General features: G+C 62.5%; 2 protein-coding genes and 1 pseudogene across 3 annotated transcripts; all 3 read left to right on the plus strand.

Annotated features, from left to right (window-relative positions):
• MXD4 (MAX dimerization protein 4) lies at window positions 1-14,357 on the plus strand. Of its 2 annotated transcripts, XM_039838290.1 has the most exons (6): window positions 2-154; window positions 266-365; window positions 3,872-3,901; window positions 9,453-9,567; window positions 10,575-10,737; window positions 11,174-14,357. In XM_039838290.1, exons 1-6 carry the CDS (start codon window positions 91-93, stop codon window positions 11,329-11,331), a joined length of 630 nt encoding a protein of 209 aa, XP_039694224.1. In that variant the 5' UTR covers window positions 2-90; the 3' UTR covers window positions 11,332-14,357. The 2 variants fall into 2 exon arrangements, with proteins under 2 accessions (XP_039694225.1, XP_039694224.1); XM_039838291.1 differs by lacking the exon at window positions 3,872-3,901 and having other exon boundaries at window positions 1-154.
• A 133-nt stretch (window positions 14,358-14,490) lies between these two features.
• Window positions 14,491-17,210, plus strand: LOC120582896 (translation initiation factor IF-2-like). The gene is made up of 2 exons (XM_039838289.1): window positions 14,491-15,418; window positions 15,476-17,210. Exons 1-2 carry the CDS (start codon window positions 15,327-15,329, stop codon window positions 16,425-16,427), a joined length of 1,044 nt encoding a protein of 347 aa, XP_039694223.1. The 5' UTR covers window positions 14,491-15,326; the 3' UTR covers window positions 16,428-17,210.
• A 389-nt stretch (window positions 17,211-17,599) lies between these two features.
• LOC120583013 (uncharacterized) lies at window positions 17,600-17,718 on the plus strand (annotated as a pseudogene).
• Window positions 17,719-18,560: the final 842 nt, after the last annotated feature.

Genomic DNA, 18,560 nt, shown 5'->3' on the forward strand with positions numbered 1-18,560 from the left:
GGGCGGGCGGCGAGCGGAGCCGGCCGGAGCGGGCCGGGCAGCGGCCGCCGCCGTCCCGGAGCGCGCGGGCGGGCGCGGGCGGGCCGGAGGATGGAGCTGAACTCCCTGCTGATCCTGCTGGAGGCCGCCGAGTACCTGGAGCGCAGGGACCGAGGTAGCGCCTGCGCCCCTTTGTGCGCCGGGCCGCGGGCGGGCGGCCGGGCGGCCGGGCAGCGGCGGGGCCGGGAGCGGGCCGGGGCCCGCTGACCGCGCCGTCTGTCCGCAGAGGCCGAGCACGGCTACGCCTCGGTGCTGCCCTTCGACGGCGACTTCGCCAGGAAGAAAACAAAGGCGGCCGGCCTGGTGCGCAAGGCCCCGAACAACAGGTACCGCCCCCCGCGCAGCCACCCCCGCCCGGCCCGGGGCGTCCTTCCCCGCGAGCGCCCTCCCCCGGCCCCGGTCCCCGGCCGCCGCCGCGCCCCGGCGGCCAGCCTGGAGGAGGAGGCGCGGCCGCAGCCCCGCCCGGCCGGCCCCGCCCGCGCCGTCGCCATCTTCCTGCGGGCCGCGCCTCCTCGGCCTCTCGCGTAAACAGTGCCACGCGTACAGCCCGGCTGCCCGGGGTCTCCTCCCGCAGTCGCTCCCCGCCCCCAACTTGTTCTGGACTTTTCCGGGCAAGAGAAAAGTTGTCAGTGGGTGTTGGCCGGTGCCTTTTGGGTCCGGGGAAACTGAGGCTCGGTGCAGAGCAGTGTAGGGTCGCCTGCCCTGACGGCTGCTCACGCGGGGGGGTGGGCGGCGTCTCTCCGACTGTCTCCAAGGGTCCAGCCCTGCTGCTAGGCTGAGTACCCCCACCGCCTGTGGCTGGACAAAGAAGGCATGCAGAGGCCCTGCCCTGGGCCCCCACTCCTCCACGGTCCCCACACTCCTGCCACAAGTGAAACTCGTGGGACAAGTATAGGAGTCCCCTTCTTTGGGACAGTGGGCCCTGTTTAATGGGGTGGGAAAAGGGTCACGTAGTGGCTTCTCCCAGTGCCAGTAACACTCCTCTGGCTTTTCCCCAGGCTGCAGAACCCCCCGAGGGTGTGGTGCGCATCCCTGGGTGGGGACTGAGGACCCTCAGCTAGGGCTCCTGTGGGGTTCCACTCTCCTGGACGCCATGAGGACCACAGGACACTTGGCACTGTCCAGGGCCCACTTTGGGCCTGGACGATGTAACCAGGCTGGGAGCTGCTCTGTCGGGGGGCTTCTGGGCCCTTTGGCAGAGGGTGCAGCTCATTCCTGTGGCCTGCCGGTTCTTGGGAAACAGAAAGGCTGGCACAAGGACCCAACTCCTGTGACGTCCTGGCACCCTGGGCCTGGCAAGGAACTGGTTGTCTCCATCTGCACTGCCTTGGGCGTGCCTCTGAGTCCCAGCCTCTGGTCCCACATTGGGGACAGTTTGGGGAAGGACAGGCATGCCGGGGGAGCATCATGGCCTCGGGCCTCCTCGTGGAGCTAGCCAGGCCCCTCTGCTGTTGGCTCTGGCTGTCTCAAGTGCCCTGCCACCCAGGGGAAACTCCGGTGTGACCTTGGACTCCCGTGGCACTGGGCACCCAAAGCTGACAAGCAGTCTCAGCTGAGGCTCCATGAGTGCCCGCTCCGTACTGAGTGTTGTGCGCATGCGTTGACAGCCACCCAGCCCCATGAGGGGCTGTTACTGTAACCTCCATTTTAGGGCCGACGAAATGGGCCAAGAGGGGTTCGACTATTTGCCCGGACCACCCTCCAACCTCTGGGACTACCGTTCCGAGGAGGGGTCCTGGCTGCCCACAGTCTGCCGGGGCGGAGACCTTGAGGGCACTGGCGAGGGACCAAGGGTCTCTGGGCTGGGGCGCACCTCCCTGCTACTTCTCTGGGCAGAGCCTGACTCCCCCAGTGCCTGAGGCACCCCAGGCTCACAGAGATGCCCTTTGAGGCTGCCCCGGCCCAGCCGGACCTCAGCCAGCCCAGACCAGGGGTGAAGGCAGACCAGGGCCCTGACCTGGCAGGACAGTCTCACACCTGTAAGGCTTCTCTGTCCCGCCAAGGGGAGGGTAGGGAGGGGCACAGCTGGGAACAAGGTGAGGGGAGGGTGGCAGGCAGTGGGGCAACGTGCACAGGTCGAGGTGGCAGCCGAGGGGCCGCCAGGGCGCCAGCAACGGCTTTCGGAGGCAGCTGTCAGGTCACTGCTGCGGTCAGGTTCTGTGGGATAGTGGGCAGAAGGTTGGCTGCCTCGAGGCGATGAGGTGAGGGGCCAACCAGGCAACGCCAGGCAATGCTGAGCGTAGCCCGGCCAGGCCATCCCACGTCCCCAGGCCACCGTGGGAAGAGTAGCTCACAGCAGGGCACTCCTGGGACCTGTGTCGGGACCATGAGGGCTCCGGGTCCTTTTCCACGCCCCGGTTCTCCCTCCAGGGTGGAGTCCAGATCAACTTGCAAGGGGCTGGGTGCATGGGCTTCTCTACATTGTAGTACACTGGCTGACCCCTGCATCCTTCGAGTGGGCAGACCTACAGACGCACACTGCCGGGCTCTGGTTCAGGCTGGGAAGGAGCTTGGTGGCAGTGCCCCCTCCTGGCCCTGGCCAAGGTTCCGAGGCTGTGTGCCCAGCCCACGTGACCAGCAGGCCCTTGAGGGCTCTGGAACCTCGGTCTGGAGGAAGTCCTGGGCTGCACGGGGAGGCCCAGGAGTAGCCACTCTGGTGGGGAGAGGGTGGCCTCGGGCCCTAGTTGGCTGTAATGGGGCCACAAACCATGGCAGGTGGCAGAGGCCAGCAGGACTGGTGTCTCCCAGTCCCGAGTCCCGGGAGTAGGAGAGAGTGAGGGCAGCAGATGGAGGTCAGCAGAAGCTCCCGGAAGGGGTGAGGGGCACAGGGCTTGGTCTGGGTACGCCCTGAGGGCGGTCTGGCCCTCCGCTCATGTGGGAAGCAGCCAGGGTGGCCTGGGAGCCCTGTCTGGCTCGAGAGGTCTCCACCTGGCTTGGGGGTGACCTGGAAATGGGAGCTCAGCTACACTTCTTGGCTGCCCTGCAGGGCAAGCACTGTGGAGCTGCCCGCTGCAGTGCTCAGGATGGCCCTGTCTGCTCGGGCCAGGTGAGCAGAGCCACAGCAGCGGACAGGGCCTCGGCCACCAGAGAGGCCGCGCTCGGGCCCAGAGTGGCCACTCGCTTCGGACCTGGAGGGAAGCAGAAGGGCCCGCTTTGGACTTTCTGCCACCCACCAGCCCAAGAAGCATCTGAGCCTTAGAGGCTCCCTTTTGGGCTGGTGCTTCATGGGCTGGCTCTGCTCCGTCCCTGGGCGTCCCCATGGGTGCGATGGGCTATGGTCGTGCAGGCGAGTGAGCCTGAGGGGGTGGAGAAGGTGCTCTGGTCGGCGATGTTGGGGCAGGACCGCCTCAAGTCCTGAAGTCCTGGCCTCTGTGCTCACGTGCTGTCGCCTTCTGTGCCAGCCCCTGTGGCACAAGGGCACTGCTGGCCTCGGACAGCAGGGAGCGGGGGAGGCAGGTGGCCCAGTGCCCAGGCAGCCTCGGGGACACAGGGTGGACCAGCCCTATTACTGGCCACCGTGGCTCCTTGGGCCTTGCCTACCCTTTCTGGAAGGGGACCCAGACTCTCCTGCTGGCCAGGATCCCCACATACCTCACTTGGCAAGCTGGGTGGCCCTGGGCATTTCTGGATATGGCTGTACCTCTGTATCTCCTGCCTTCGTCACTTGGTGCGAGGTCGGCAGCTGTGCACCTGCCCCAGCCCTCCCCATCCTGGACAGCCCTGGGGCCCAGATCCTCCGCACCAGCCTGCAGACACCCGGGCCCCTCGGCGGGGCCCGCGTGCTGGTGGTCAGGCGCTGGAGTGAGCTCTGTTTTTCTATCTCTCTAAACAGGTCTTCACACAATGAATTAGAAAAGCACAGGTAAGTGTCCCTTTGCCCCACCCCCAGTCCTCACAGGAGCTGCCTAACATGTCCCACCCACTGTTCTGCTGAGGGGCTGTTGTAGCCAGACACCCCTCCCCTCCCCTTGTGTCCTGGGCATGGCTGACCGTGCTTCCAGGCTGTGCCCTCGTCTTGGAAAGGGCCAGTCCTGGAGGAAGAGGCCCGGCTCTGCTCCCAGGCCCTCTCATGCTGGGAGGCAAGGGTGGGGGCTCAGCCTGGAGTCCAGAGCCAGCTGTGGGTCAGGGACTTGGGACAGGGCCTCTTGCGTGGTGTGGCACTCAGGGCCAGCTCTCTGGAGGAGGAGGTCCACGTACTTCGGGGCACCTGATCCTCCTTGGGGACGACATTTTAGCCCTTAGGATACTGACCTCTTGGCCTGGCCCCCCGTGCCCTGCCTTCCAAGGAGCTACTTGCTAGAGCCTCGTCTGGGGGCAGTGAGGAGGGTGGCCAGCCCCTGGCCGCGTGGGCCTAGAGGGACGCTCTGGCCCAGGGCAGGATCCAGGGGAACCTGCTTCGCGTTCACCCGCCGGCTGCAGGGCCAGCTCCACTCGGCCCTCCTGGGGGAGGGGACTTTGCAAGAAGCAGAAAGAGCAGCATGGTCACCAAGGAGTCTCCCTGCTCCAACCCCAGTCACCCCGGCTCCCGTACCTTTCACTGGCGGGCATCCCACCCCTGGTTGGCCCCGGCTGGGCTGCTCTGGGTGTGGGCCTCACTCGGCCCACGGGGACGCTGTGACCGTGCACCAGCTCTGCGGTGGAGACGAGGCCCTGGCAAGCTCGGCCCCTGCGGCAGGCACCCTCGAGGCTCATCTCTCCAGGTGGTGGGAGCTGTGGGTGGGCATGGTGGCCCCACAGGCAGCAGCCCCAATGCCAGAACCAGGAACGGCCCCAAGGGACACCGGGTGGGAGCTTTCTCCTGACCTTGGCTCCCATCCGCGAAGTGGGCCTGTTCTTCCTTCCCTTCTGGGGTTGGAGTCGGGGGTCTGCATACAAGTTGAGCTTTCCTGGCCTGCTCTGGGGCAGCTTGGAGCTTGCCCAGGTCTCTGTGTGCTCCCCCGCACCTACCCCCACCGCAGCGCCAACTTCCGCTCCCCTGGGATCGGGCCTCTGCTGGGCGGGCGCTGGCTAGGGACAGAACGCTGTGTTCTCTAGAGGAGCCGCACTTCCTGGACTGGCCCTGTGTTTGGGGGTCTCCCGAGGCCATGGAGGTGGGGCAGGTGCAGGAGCCCAGAGAGCCAGGCGGCCACGTGGGGGAAGGCTCCCTGGGGGTGGTGCCTGGGGGAGCAGCCCCTCAAAAACAACAGACAGAGGGGATGGCGTTGGGGGAGAGTGGGTGGCAAGGGCATAGCAGCCCTTCGAAGGAGGACAAGGGCTGGCCTTTGACGGCTGCTCGTTGTCCCTGAACTTGGCCTCAGCCACCTCCCAGAGCTTGCCCTTAGTCTGGGCCTCACAGGGCCCTTTGGGTGGATGGGCAGCCTGAGCTTCGGGAGGGTTCTACCCAGTGCAGGGGCCTCTGTTCCGGGCTGGCCACTCTGCCAGCGTGGACATCCCGAGGAGCCCACAGGCCTGGAGCTTGAGACCCTAGTGGGAACCTTGGTCATGGCTGTACCTGTGGCTGCCCAGTGCTGACGCCGGATGCTCTTGGCCTCTGGCCACAGGAAGGACTGTGTGCTGTCCCAAGGAAGGAAGGAAGCACCTGGCTGGGTCTCCCGGCCAGTCCCCAGGGAGGCAGGCTCTAGACGTCGTCTTCTCCGGAGGTGTGCCCACCTCGGGCCTGGGGGACTTGCTCTGAGCGGCCGGATCTGCCCCAGGCCACCCAGCCCGGCCCTGTCCCCACCCCTCCCCCACAGACAGCAGCTCCAATGGGTCTGCTAAGGCCAGTTCTTGGCAACTGGCGCTGGGGATGTGGTGGTCATGGAAGCCACGTGGTCCTTGACAGACTGACCTCCCCCTTCTTGCCCAGCTCCAGGCTTGAGCTTTTATGTGTGCAGGAGATGGGGCCCTCAGTGCCCCCTGGAGTGGCAGGGCCCATCCCAAAGGCTGGCCCAAGCCCCTGGGTTAGACCCCCACCCTGGCACCGAGATGGCTGTCCAGGTCTGGTGGACCACACCCGATGCAGCCACACGTGGCCTTTATAAACCTCACAGCAGGAAAATGCAGGTGAGCCGGAGAAGGGGGCTGCCCTGCCCCCGTCCCAACCCCAGTGTGCTTCCTAGTGACAGCCAGGCCAGGGGTGTTCAGAGCGTGGCCTGCCAGGAGACTGGGACCCTGCCCCTCAGGCACTGGGGTCCGGGCCCGGCTGCTCTGTGCCCTCCAAAAGCAGGGCTTGCAGTCAGGAGCTAGGGAGGGCCGGTGCCGCTGGCTGGGCTGTGGCCGGCCACGGGGGACGGGGCTGTTAGCACTACTGCTGTGGTCCCCAAGGCAGCTTCTGCCTCCTCCGTCCACACAGGGTTCCTGCAGGAAGTGGTGGGTTTCCAGAGCTCTCAGGAGTGCTGGGGACAGCCACAGGGCCCTGGCGGAGGGCTTGGGCACTGCCGCCACTTCGGGGGAGAGCTTCGTGAGAGCCCAGTGCAGCCCCGGTCTGTGGGGCCTCAGCACCCCTCCAGCCCAGGGAGGGCCTGGGCTTGTCCACTCCCCGCAGGGAGAGGACTCTGGGCCCAGGAGGGCGGGGACCTGCCCGGAGCCCCACAGCCAGCGCCCCCGGGGCTGGGCGAGCACGTGTCTGGTGTCAGGCATGGCGTGGGTGGAGTCTGGTGGCCTCTCTGTCTCTTGAGAAGTGTCTGCTTGATACAGTTTCTGAAGCAGACTGTTCACGTTCGTCACGGGTGCTCGTGGACCTCCCCTGTGCCCCCTGCTCCCCGAAACCATCCTGGGCAGCTAGGAGGCACCCTCCTCCACACGGGTTCTGACTCGGATAAGAGCGACCTGTTAGCCGCTTTTTCCTAACTTGACGTTTCACCCTGCACCACCTGAGCGCTGTCCACCTGTGGCCTGGGCCATCCTCTGCCTCGTCCTGGCGCCCGCACGGGACACGCGGCCGCACTGTGGGTTCTCAGCCTGGCTCTCTGGCTAACGCTGACGGGCTGCAGTGAACGTTGGAAACGCAGGTCTTTGCGTGTCGGGGGGGTAGTTTCGTGGGACCCAAATCCAAGAAGTAGAAGTGCCGGTCAAGGGTCTGAGTCGCTGCGATGGCCCTTCAGGACCGCCGTCCGCCGACAAAGCCCGAAGGGGCCCGAGCGCTGGCCGAGCCGACAATCAGTCACTGCTTTTCATTTCCGCCGGGCTAGCATCTCCTCCGTGAGTTCTCATTTCCTAAAAACGGCGAGGTGCAGTCCGTGTTGTGTTAGATCAGCCGTCTGTGTTCTGCAACCTGCCTGTTTGTGTCCTTTGCCGTTTTCACATCGAGATATTCCTCTTTTTATTTTTGATGTGTATGAACTCAAAGTGTCATGAATACTAACCGTTTGTCTTTTATGTGTATTGCAAATATTTTTTCACTGTTATTTGTCTCTTAGCTGTGTTTTTTCTTTCCTGTACAAACGTGTCTTTCTGATTGTAAAACTAATGTGTGGTTTTTTAGCATAGAAAACCTGGAAAATACCAAAAAAAAAAAGTACAAAGCCAAAGAAATAAACGTTGCCAACCGCCTCGCCCGGAGACGCATGCCTCCTGCCTTTCATTGTGTCCTGCTGCGTCTCTGTGTGCGTCTGCCGCTTTATTTTTTTGATCAGTGTTGGGTCACTTGTTGGGTACATAGGTAGTCCTGCGTGCGGGGTTTTCCACTGAACACTCATGATGAGAAAATGTAGAATATCCTGAAATGGTGACATCGTTGGTAGTCTCTGGGTGGTGGAATTTGGGGGTCCTTTTCTTTCTGCTGATTTGCATTCTCTAATTTCTCACAAAGACCACTGAGTGTGTAGTTAAACGGTAGATTGTCCCAGCTGCCTTTCCCTGTGGAACACGTGGACCAGGTGGCGGGCGGTGGCCCCATGGCGGAAGGGGCGGGTCTCTGATTAGCGAGCCCCTCCTGGAGCACAGCGCTCCGCTTCTCCGCCCAGCAGCCCTGGCCCCATCCTCAGCGGGTCTGGCTCTCTTGGAGGTGAGGAGACCGAGGTTCCCAGACTGGGGGTCAGGGTCATGCAGCGGTGGCCTGCGACCTGGAGACGCGGGTTCCGGGCCCCGCCATTGTGTCCCTTTCCCCAGTCCTGTGCCCGTGTGGGGTGCAGACTCACCTCTGAAGATCCTTCCTCCTCGAGGCAGAGCCCGGGGCCTGCTCCGCACGCCGGTCCCCGGGCCCCGTCTGTTCAGGACCCGGCTCCTCACGGCTTCGTGGCCAAGCACGGCCTCTGTCTTGTGGCCTGGAAGGTCCTCCCGAGGTCCACCTTGGTTCACCGGGAGAGTTTACAGGATGTGGGCTGCCGGCAGGGAGATGTTTCATCAGCAAGAGGGATGTGGGTGACAGACCAGGCCCCCAGGTGGCAACGAGGTCAACCCTCCTGCAGGGGGTTCCTTGCTGGGCTTCGGGCACCCCCTCGATGAGGTGGCCATCCCTGCCCGCTGTCCTCCCGGAGTCTCTAGGGCCGAGCGAGCCTGGGTTTGCTTGCAAACCTGGGAACGGAGATGAGAGGTGGGACCGCCAGTGCGGGAGCCCCTGGGAGGGGCATGTGTGGCTCAGCCACGGCTGGGCAGTCCTGCCCCTGTCCCCTCCTCGGACCTCAGCCCGCGCAGAGACAGCCTCAGTGGACCACAAGGGCTCGGGTGCCCTGCAGACGCTGGGTCGGGTGGATCCCATAGGGTGGCATCACGGTGGCCAGAGCATGCTTTGGGGGTGGGCTTTGGCTGCCCCCGTTTCTACCCGCCTGCCCTCCCAGACACATGAGCCAGGAAGGGCAGCCGGCCTGAGGCCCCTCTGTGTCTCGTGGTTCCAGTTTTGTGGGACCACATTAATCTGCATGGACTTGGGGACAAAGTCTGGAAAGAAGCGATTTTCAAAGGGTCACAGCTTTGAGGGGGCAGTCCTTGGCCCTCCCTGACCTGGAGGGACTCATGTGTCTGGGGTGACACAAGTGGCTGTGAGCACCTTGCGCTTGGTAGGGTGGGGCACGTAAATCTGGTCTGAGGCCCTGGGTCTCTGGGAGCAGCCCGACAGTGCCCGGTAACTCCCCCACCTTCTCCAGGCTTCCCCCCGCACCCCACGCTCTACTGGGGAGGGTGGTGACAGCAGGGTGAGCTGGGGCTCTTGGTCAGTGCTGGCTGGGTGCTCTGAGGCCCTCGGGGGCCTGGGGGGTTGGCTGGCCACACGGGCCCTGGCCATAGGGCCTCTTCTGCGGGCGCCAGGCTGCTCCAAGGGCCGGGGAGCTGCCAGCCAGGTGGGAGGGGGCCTCCAGACAGGGCCCCTCGGCAGGTCTGTGTGGGCTGCCAGCTGGCCACCCTCCTGCTCCCACAGACCTCTGGCCCGCTCTGCTGCCCCCGCCCGTGTCCCGAGGGCTGGCCGCCTGGCCTGATGCTTCTGTCTCTGGCTCTTTCAGACGAGCCAGACTGAGGCTCTACCTGGAGCAGCTCAAGCAGCTGGTGCCCCTGGGCCCCGACAGCACCCGCCACACCACGCTGAGCCTCCTGAAGCGCGCCAAGACGCACATCAAGGTGAGTGGGCCGCCCGCTGCACTGCTCAAGCAGCGCGGCCCCATGTGACCCGGGGAGTGACCAGAGAGCGGGAGAGGGCTGGGGAGCCGCCCAGCAGGCACACATCAGGGGCCTGGGGGCCTGGAGGCGGGGGCACAGCAACCGGAACTGCTGAGGGCTGAGGAGGTCACGGGCACATGCTGGGTTTTGTTGGGTAGAGGCGGGCTAGCAGTGCTGCTTGGGTCACTGGGAGGTGGGTTACAGGCGGGGACCTGGGCTGTGAAGGGGCAGCAGCCGGAAGGAGAGGCGGGGCCAGGAGGGCGGGGCTCCTTCCATGCTGGGAGGCCAGTGGGAAGCGGACGCCCAGGCCTGGTGGAGCTTGCCAGTGGGGTGTGGCTTGAGCAGGACCCCGAAGGTCTGAGCCTGAGACCTGCTGGACTTGGTATCTTGCCATACTTGGGCCAACCAGGGCGGGTCTTAGTTCCTTCGAGAGGCCCCTGATCAGGCCCTGGGGGCCTGCATAGGTGCTGCATCCCTAGGCAGGGAGGCTGGAGCTTTGAGAGCGTCACGGCCATGTCCTGGGCCCTCCCAGCGCAGGCCAGTCTCGGGGCAGGGGAAGGTGAGGAGAAGGCCGAGGCCAGGTGGGCTGGTCCGGCTGGGCGGGTGCAGTGTGTGCAGGGAGCAGCCGCCATGGGCAGCGCTGTCCTCTGGAGGAGGGAACACCCAGACCCGGACGTGCTGTCCCGGGGCTTCCGGCCCACATGTGACTTGGCTTGGCTAAGCTGGCTGGTGACTGTGGGTCTTCTGGAGCTGGTCAGCAGCCACCCCGCACTGGGCTGGCAGATGCACCTAATAACAACCTGGTGGGGGTGAGGCGGGGTGCCTCTAGCCTTCGGGGCCTGCAGGGACTAGGTACCCTGTGGCCCTGGGCTCAGGCTGGGTGGAAGATGGGAAACCTGCCCAGGCCTCAGTGCCCCTGCGGGGGAGGAGGTGGCCCCCAGGCTCACAGACCTCCTCGCCGCCTCCAGAAACTAGAGGAGCAGGACCGCCGGGCACTGAGCATCAAGGAGCAGCTGCAGCGTGAGCACCGCTTCCTGAAGAGGCGCCTGGAGCAGCTGTCCGTGCAGAGCCTGGAGCGCGTGCGCACGGACAGCACGGGCTCCGCCGTCTCCACGGACGACTCGGAGCAAGGTGGGGACACATGGGCCGCCCTGACAGGTCCTTGGCTTGGGCATGTGCTCCCGGCAGCCCCTAGGTGGGAAGCTGGGACAGTGGGGCTGGCCAGGGAGGCGGCCTGGGGGAGGGGAGGGAGTGGTAGTGATAGCAGTGGGCAGCGGATGCCCACGTGACAGTGTCTCTGGCACCGTCCGAGTGCTCTCTGCGCGGGGACAGAAGTAACGGGGTGAGCTGGGGAAGACACGGGCCAGGTGATCTGCACACACGAGGGCCAGAGCTGGGCTCAGTGGGCTAGTGTGCTTCAGGGACCATAGACCAGGAGCCCCATCTTTCCAGCACTCCCACCCTCAGAGCCCCTGCTTCCTCCATGAAGGGCAGAGACCCCCCAAATTTGAAGGGAACCCCACTGGCACGTTGCAGTGCCCAACACCATCCCCTCTGCTCTCCCCAGAAGTGGATGTGGAGGGCATGGAGTTTGGCCCCGGTGAGCTGGACAGTGTTGGCAGCGGCAGTGACGTGGATGACCACTACAGCCTGCAGAGTGGCGGCTGCAGCGACGGTGGCTACGGGCCCCCATGCCGGCGGCCTGGCTGCCCCGGCCTCTCGTAGGCCCGGTGCCCTGAGCTCCTTGGGCCGCTCGCCCACCCAGCCAAGCACGTCAACCCTCCAGCCCTCTCGAGCCGCTCCATGGGCCCACTGCTGTGCCATTCTGGAAGCCCCAGCCACCAAGCTGGGCTGCCCGCCTCCGCCCGCCTGCCCCTCCCAGCTGGGCAGGGACCCCGGCACGGGGCGGGCCCAGCTCCCAGGTCCCGGAGCCCAGCGTAGCCGCCCACAGTCTGTCCTCAGATTCCTAATCATTCCAGAAGTATTAAATGTCATTGCTGCAAACTCGGCGGGCGCCGTTTAAGGGCTTAATGACCACTGCGGGGAGCTCGGACCCCGGCCCGGATCCCACGAGTGGACTGAGGAAGGAAAGAAGGAAGGCTTGGTTTTCCATCCATCCATCTGTCCATCCATCCGTTGGTCCACGTAGGCTCCTGAAGCATGGACAGAGGGATCCGTGAAGGGCGGGACTTGGGTGAGCACGCCGGGGCCGGAGGGCCGGGGAGGGGCCTTTGCTCCTCTCGCTGTCCGGGGGCAGGGCTGGGTTCCTGGGCCGGCCAGGTCACCCCACGCCCAGCTAGGCAGCTTCTGCTCTTAGGTCCCTCAGATGTACACGTGCACGCGCCTAGGCACGCCCACCCGCACACACGCAGACACGCATGGTCACCAGACTCAGAGGTCCCTGGAACCCAGAGGGCACATGCCCCAGGGCGGCTGGCCTTCCCGGGTCACCTGGGCAAACGCTGGCCCCTGCCTGTGCCCAGCTCCCCCTCCCACCCCTGGCCACCCGCCCAGTCTGCACAGGGAAGGGGCTTCTCCCAGCAGGGACTGAGGTGCGCTGGGAGCCGGACAGGTGAGGCCACTGGGTCCTCAGGGGGCTTTCTTGTCTCCCTTTAAAAAAATCAAAAGCCAAAAAAAAAAGGCTGTATTGCCAAGCAGCCCAGAGCAGGGCTCCTGGGAAAGAGGCTTTTCCAAAAGACAGAAGAAACGTTTTTAAAGAGAGAAAACAGCTCTAAAGATTCCCGCCAAGTGCCGTGCGCCGCCTCCATTTCCTGTACGAGATTTTTGTACTCTATTTTCCTAGCGTTGTTGCGTCCTTGTTTGCTGAGGGGTGGGAGCGACCCAGCGTCTCAGGGACTCGTCCGTCTGTCACCATCGCCCAAGTGTGCCTTGTGTCCCGTGTCTGGCCCCACCCCGACCACCACCACCAGCATCTCCCTTGTGGCTCACGGGGTTCCCTGACCTGCCCAGCAGGAGTCCTCCTCGCCCCCCTCCCATGGGACAACCCGTCCAGCAGTCACCACTTCCTGAGGATGAGAGACTGCAGGCCAGGTCAGGCATTCGGACACCCAGAGGGAGGAGCCGCAACTCGGTCCTTGCGGGGGCCTGCTGCGTGGCCTGGCCTCCTGGTCCAGAGCCTACTAACCAGATAAGTAGGTTCTCACCTGTGCCCAGCTTGAACCCCTCACCCCCGCCCTGGGCGAGGGTTCCTGGTCTCAGACATGGGCAGCTGGTGAAGACGGCTCTCACCCTGGGGATCAGGCTTGGGCACTAGGAGGCTTCTGCCTTTCGTTCTGAAGTCCCAGACCCCAGGTACCACACAGCAATATTTGGGTGTTGGGCTGTGGGGCTGACACACCCAGTGTCTGCTTTCCCGTCTGGTGCATCGTAAACAGTTTCTAGATTGTTCTTTTTTTGGTCATGCCAACAGTCACCCCAGGGTGAGTCGCCTGAGGCAGAAAGGGGTCCCCTGAAATAGCTCTGGCACAGAGTCTGCCCTGCAGGGGCTCAGGATGGCAGCTGAAGAGCAGGGGGCGGGACACGGAGCGGGAGGCTGTCCTCTTGCTGGTAACCCTAAGGAAAGCTTCACTGTGGGCATCTCCCCCCAGCTCCCCTGGGTGCCCGGGGACCCTGCCTGCTGGAGCACACCCCCCGAGTGTCGCTTGTGAGCGCCCCGCATGCTCCGAGCAGGGCAGGAGCACCCGCGGCTGACACGCTGCTCCAGGAGACACGGTCCAGACCCTGGGGTGGCCTGTGTTCAGAATTGAGGCTTCAGCTCCCCACCCCACCCCATCTCTGACCAGCAGAACCCCACCTGGCGACCAGCTGGGGCCCTCGGCCGACCGTCCTGGCAGCTCTACCCGTGGCTTTTCAGGCCATGGTTCCCGTATGGGCCGGAGAGTTGGCCTCACTGGCCACCCAGGGGTGCTGTGGTCCCAGACGCCCTGCCCCCCCTGCACCAGCAGACGTGTGAGGGGGCTGCCTCGGGCCAGGGTCTGGTGCTAGGAGTTCCATGTCCATTCCCCGTCGTCTGGCTCCCTGCCACTGCGCAGGTTGGCCGTTGCTGGTGGCCACGGGGCCTGGGGCACCCTGTCGCGGCCGTGGATTGTCGGGAGCACACTCAGCTGCTAGGTCCATAGAAAGCAAACAGGACTGGAACAGGGCCAGCGGGGTGCCAGCGCCTCTCGGTCCGCCCTCCCACGCCCCTGTGAGCCACTGTGGCACTCGGTGGCTGAGACCCTGGACCCCAGGTTCAGGTTGGGGTCTCCACACTCCAGGCCAGAGGCTGGGGAGGCTGTACGAAGGCTGCCCCCCAGAGCCCTGGGCCACCTCTGCAGAATGGGCCTCGGAGGCGGGGGGTGGGGAGGGAGCCAAGCCTGCTTCCCTGAGGCTGCTGCCCGGTACCCACGGCGCCCCGAGGTCCTCGCTCCCCTTTCTGCCCCAGACAATCCCCACCTGCGGGCGAGGCAGGCTGCCCTCACTCTGCACCCCCGCTTCTCTCTGGGCCAGCTGACCTGGTGTCCCTTCCCCACTGCTGTGCACCCAAGACTCTGACCCTGGGCCACTTTTAGGGCACTAGGGCAGGCTCAGTGCCAGGGTCTGGGGCCACCCAGGGGGCCTGGTGTTGGCTGGGTGGGCATATCACAAGGTCCCCGCTGGAGGGAGACAGGCCACCCACCCTCCTGCTCGCCACCGGGAGGGACGTGCTGCACCCTCTGTCTTTGTAACGTAAATACAGACTTTATACCTCACCCCTCTGGCTTCCAGTTCTTTCCATCGCCGTGTTCAACTCTCTCCCCACGGGCTTCTTAGGGAGCCTGAGCCCACTGGTGGTGTCTCAGCCCTTGCTCCAGTGCCCATGGCCTTTACCTCCCACACCTGCTGGCTGGCCACCACTGAGACCCCACTGTCACTGCCGCCTCCCTGGACAATCACACCTGGAGTCTGAGATGAACCCCCACCCCACACACACGTTTGGCAACTAGCAGGCGTTCAGGCTTTGCCTCTGGCCCTGGGGCTGGTCCTGCCTCTGGAGGACAGCTTGGTTGTGAGGGTGCTCTAGGTGTCCTCGGGGGTGCGATCGGCCTGCCTCTGCATGTTCCGCACAGCGGCTGTCGGCTCTCTGGATGCACCTGAGAAACCCTCCTTGGACTTGTCCTCAGTTGTCCCCAGAATGTCCTAGGCATGGCCTCTACCTCCGGCCATCAGGACCTGCGCTGTGGGGAGGTATGTGAAACAGTGGCCCCAGGAGAGGACCATAGGGGAGAGAATGCCCACCTGGAGTGACTGAGAGGTGGGTGGCCAGACAGGGCTGTCCTGCCCTTGGACACAAAGCCACATCCCCCCAGAAGTGGCTTGAGGGGACCCGCAGGTGGTCTCCGTGTCTGTGGGAGAGGACCTGAGCTCCCGGCCCTCCTGCAGCAGCAGGGAGCCTGTGCGAGCCCCCTGGGGGCACCCCGAGAAAACCCAGAATGCAGCTGGGGTCCATATGTAAAGGTAGGCCTTGAATTCCAAAGGTGCTGTGACGTTAGTCACTGCGGCCCAGGGGCCCCAGGCGCTCTGCCAAACGCTAAGCACTTCACGTATCTCACAGGCAGGACACTGGAGCTGGAAGGTACCTGCCCTCCCCAGGTCACCTGCCGAAGGGTGGTGGGCCCGGGGCCCGACCCTGGTCCTCAGAAGCCCCTCTCACCAAATTCTACCTCCATGGTCAGGCCTGGATGGCAGTAAGTGCCCACGGCAGGACGCCTGCCTCCGTCTTCTCCTCCCGGGCAGCAAGAATGACCCCAGGTGGTCGTCCTGTCCTGTCCCCACAGCGCAGGTCCTGACAGCCGGAGGTAGAGGCCATGCCTAGGACATTCTGGGGTCATCCAGGGTCAAACCCAGGTGCCTTGCTCTGCATCTGCTCTTACACCTTCGGCTCAGCCCCCTCCCGCCTCGCTTCCCACAGCCCCTCCGCACCCACCAACCGGTCCCCTCCGCTGAGAGCTGGGCCCCAAGTCTCCCGTGCCCTTCCCATCCCATTGGTGCTGGGATCACGGCTTCGCAAACTGGGTGCCGGGCCGATCCGGACTGATCAGCGGCAGGGCGCTTTCCACGCTGTTCTCTCCCTCCATTCCCCAACCCAAGCCTGGCCGGGCCCCCAGGGCACACTAGCCCCACAGGGATCTTTCCAGAATGCCAATGAGATTATGCACTTGCCCATTTCGCTCCTAGTGGCTCTCAGCCTCTCGGACCTCATTGCCTTCTGCCTCCTCAGTCTGTCCAGGTCTCTTTATGAGACTGCACCCCTTCCCCCCCGCCCGTCTGCTGCCCCCTTCCTCCCACAGCCCTCCTGGCTCGCTTCTCTTCCCTCCGCCCATCTCCGCCGTCCTGGTGAGCTCCCGAGTTTGAGGACTGAGTCGTCACCTTTGCCACCTGAATGTCCACGCGATGGAAGACGGACTCTTCTCCCACCTTCCCGCAACACCGCGGTGACAGCCGCGCCATCTGCTTTCTCCGGAACAGGGAGGACTGGTAGGAAGAAGGGCCACTTTCTTACTCGGCTGGAAACTGAGTTCTCCAGACCTGCGCACTCTGGCCCAGGTTCCGGCCTCGGGGCAGCTCCCTGCCCCTCTGCCCAGCCAGCTGCTCCTCCTCTCCCTGGTGCACAGAACCTCCCTGCGTCAGTCTCTTGGCACCTTTTGTCATTTTCGTTACTGCACAATCGAGCGTCTCACAGGAGTCTCTCGTCACTCCTCTGCGTGGAGGTGGCCCTCGCTCGCCATTGCTTGAAGAATGGAACCCTGCCACCACTGAAAACTGCATCTAACAACAGATGATCTTTAACATCAGATTACAGTTTAAACATCTGAAATGACGTGCAAAACCTCAAGCATTTTTTAATAGCAGGAGGAGTAAAAGGTTCCTACAAGAAGGAGAACGGGAGAAAAACAAACAAACAAAACCACGTGATGCTCACAATTCTGTGTTTAGATCTATTTCCTCCGCTACATTCTCGTGGGTTTTCTCAGGGGAGGTTCATCTCCGGGTTCCTTTTCTCTTTCGACTCTGTGAGTACCCTGCTAAAGATCCCATATGATTTCGATGGGAGGAAAGAGATCGTCCTGGAAGTGAGTACAACGTATTTGCTTTCTTAGGTTGCACATGCAACCTCAAGGGCAGAAATGCCTTAAGTCCAGTTTTCAAAGAAAAATTTCCAAGTCTATATGGTTGAACCTATTGTGTCTGTCATTTGTGTTCTGGGAGCTAATACCACAGTGATTTTTACGGGTTTTTCTTTTTTTGGCCCACAAACATCTTTCAAAGTCAGTAATTAAAAATCATATGGAGAATTTAGGGGTCCAGGAAATAATCAGGAGTCATTAGGAAAAATGGGCTTCTAAAATAACCTCACGTGCATGGGGGGTCTCACCCTCCTGTCCCCAGTGGAGGGGTCTTTTTTATAAAGTAACCCCTTTTTTTTCTGGCATCTTTACTTTTGTCTCTTCTGAGTTCCTCCTCAGTCTATAAATATCCCCAAGTTCCTCCCATCTTAAAACAAAACCCAACCCCTCCCCCAGCTCTGCATCCCCACCCCCTCATCTCATCCTGCTCCTTCTCTCTCTCCCTCACTTTGCCTCCTCAGCAAAATTTCTTGAAGGCCCTGCCCGACAGCCTTCACTTCCTCCCTGCCAGCCAGCTCAGCTCCTGTCTCTGGCTGCACTACCGCTCCCCAGTCCCCGCCCCCAGAGTTGGCTGAGGGGGGGTCCCCTGGCAGAGGGGTTCTAACCTACCCTCCCAGCTCACCAGCAGTACCCATTTCCTCCCCCATTTCAGGCTGTGCACTGTCCCACACACTTTTTGCCCTCTAATGTTCAGATCATTTCAGATTTTATTGTCTTTTAGAAAAGGATACAAAAGTAAAACAAATGAATAGAAAGTATCTTCAATTGAAGATTAACTTGTGATATCTGCCTTAGGACATTCTTTTTTCTCTCAAAAATATTAAGAGGGCTATAGCCATGCCACCCTGAACGTGCCTGATCTCGCCTGATCTCAGAAGCCAAGCAGGGTCGGGCCTGGTTAGTACTTGGATGGGAGACCACCTAGGAAGACCGGGTGCTGTAGGCGTAAAAAATAAATTAATAAATAAAAATATAAATAAATATAAATATATACATGGAAAGTTATCCAGAAAGGTATCTGCCCATCTAGTGTCACACTAGACTACAACATTGTCTGACAAGCCACCTTAGTTATGGAGTGACCAGATCCGAACCTTGCACATTTAGCCGTTAATTTGTAAGATTAGTCAGTAAAACATGATTTTTGTCTGGTAGAGATGCAAATGAATTTCGTCTAGTACAAATGAGAACCCCAAAAGTCTGGTTTCATTGGATCTTGAGCATCAACTGGATTTGCATGGAACTTCGCAGTCTGTTTCAGCCATCTTTCCCTCATCGACTACACATGGCCTGCTTCTGGCATCCTCCTTTGAAAGTGTTCATCTTGAGTTTAAAACATCTTTATATTTTGAAAATTGTATTGTGGGAGAATTTGGCTTTTGCTTAGTGATTAGGTGAGGGCTGACCCTAAACTGCTTTTGCAAAATAACGTTCACCGTAAAAGATTGTAAAGCGAGTCACGTAACAGCGAAACGTTAAGGCCAACCAGCACTGCTCCGATTGCTCCAGGTCTATGACTTGCTCATTGCCCTGGCTTCTCCGAGGGGAGAACGGACCAGAGCTACCCGGGTCACGCGGCCGGCGAGCAACGGGGCTGGGGCTGGCTCGGCCCGCGCACCGGACAGCTGGGCTTTCCTCTAAAAGCCTGTCATTAGGGGACGGGGGTTGGGGCACCGGAGGGCAGGAGGCTGAGCCGAGTGGGGGAGCCAGTCCCCGCGCGCCGAGCGCACGTCGCGGGGTGCAGGGCGCAGCGGGAGGCGGCGACTCTTCTCGACGAGCGGACCACGG

The sequence above is a fragment of the Pteropus medius genome, unplaced genomic scaffold (genome assembly GCF_902729225.1).
Source record: "Pteropus medius unplaced genomic scaffold, Ma_sr-lr_union100, whole genome shotgun sequence".
NCBI classification, from domain to species: Eukaryota; Metazoa; Chordata; class Mammalia; order Chiroptera; family Pteropodidae; genus Pteropus; species Pteropus medius.

Bases quoted from the DNA above. Each gene is read 5' to 3' on its own strand.
- MXD4 (XM_039838290.1), top strand. From the start codon at position 91: ATGGAGCTGAACTCCCTGCTGATCCTGCTGGAGGCCGCCGAGTACCTG. The intron at 366-3,871 runs GTACCGCCCCCC...CTCTCTAAACAG, and splicing joins CGCAAGGCCCCGAACAACAG to GTCTTCACACAATGAATTAG. The intron at 9,568-10,574 runs GTGAGTGGGCCG...CGCCGCCTCCAG, and splicing joins GCGCCAAGACGCACATCAAG to AAACTAGAGGAGCAGGACCG.
- LOC120582896 (XM_039838289.1), top strand. From the start codon at position 15,327: ATGGCAGTAAGTGCCCACGGCAGGACGCCTGCCTCCGTCTTCTCCTCC. The intron at 15,419-15,475 runs ACAGCGCAGGTC...ATTCTGGGGTCA, and splicing joins GGTCGTCCTGTCCTGTCCCC to TCCAGGGTCAAACCCAGGTG.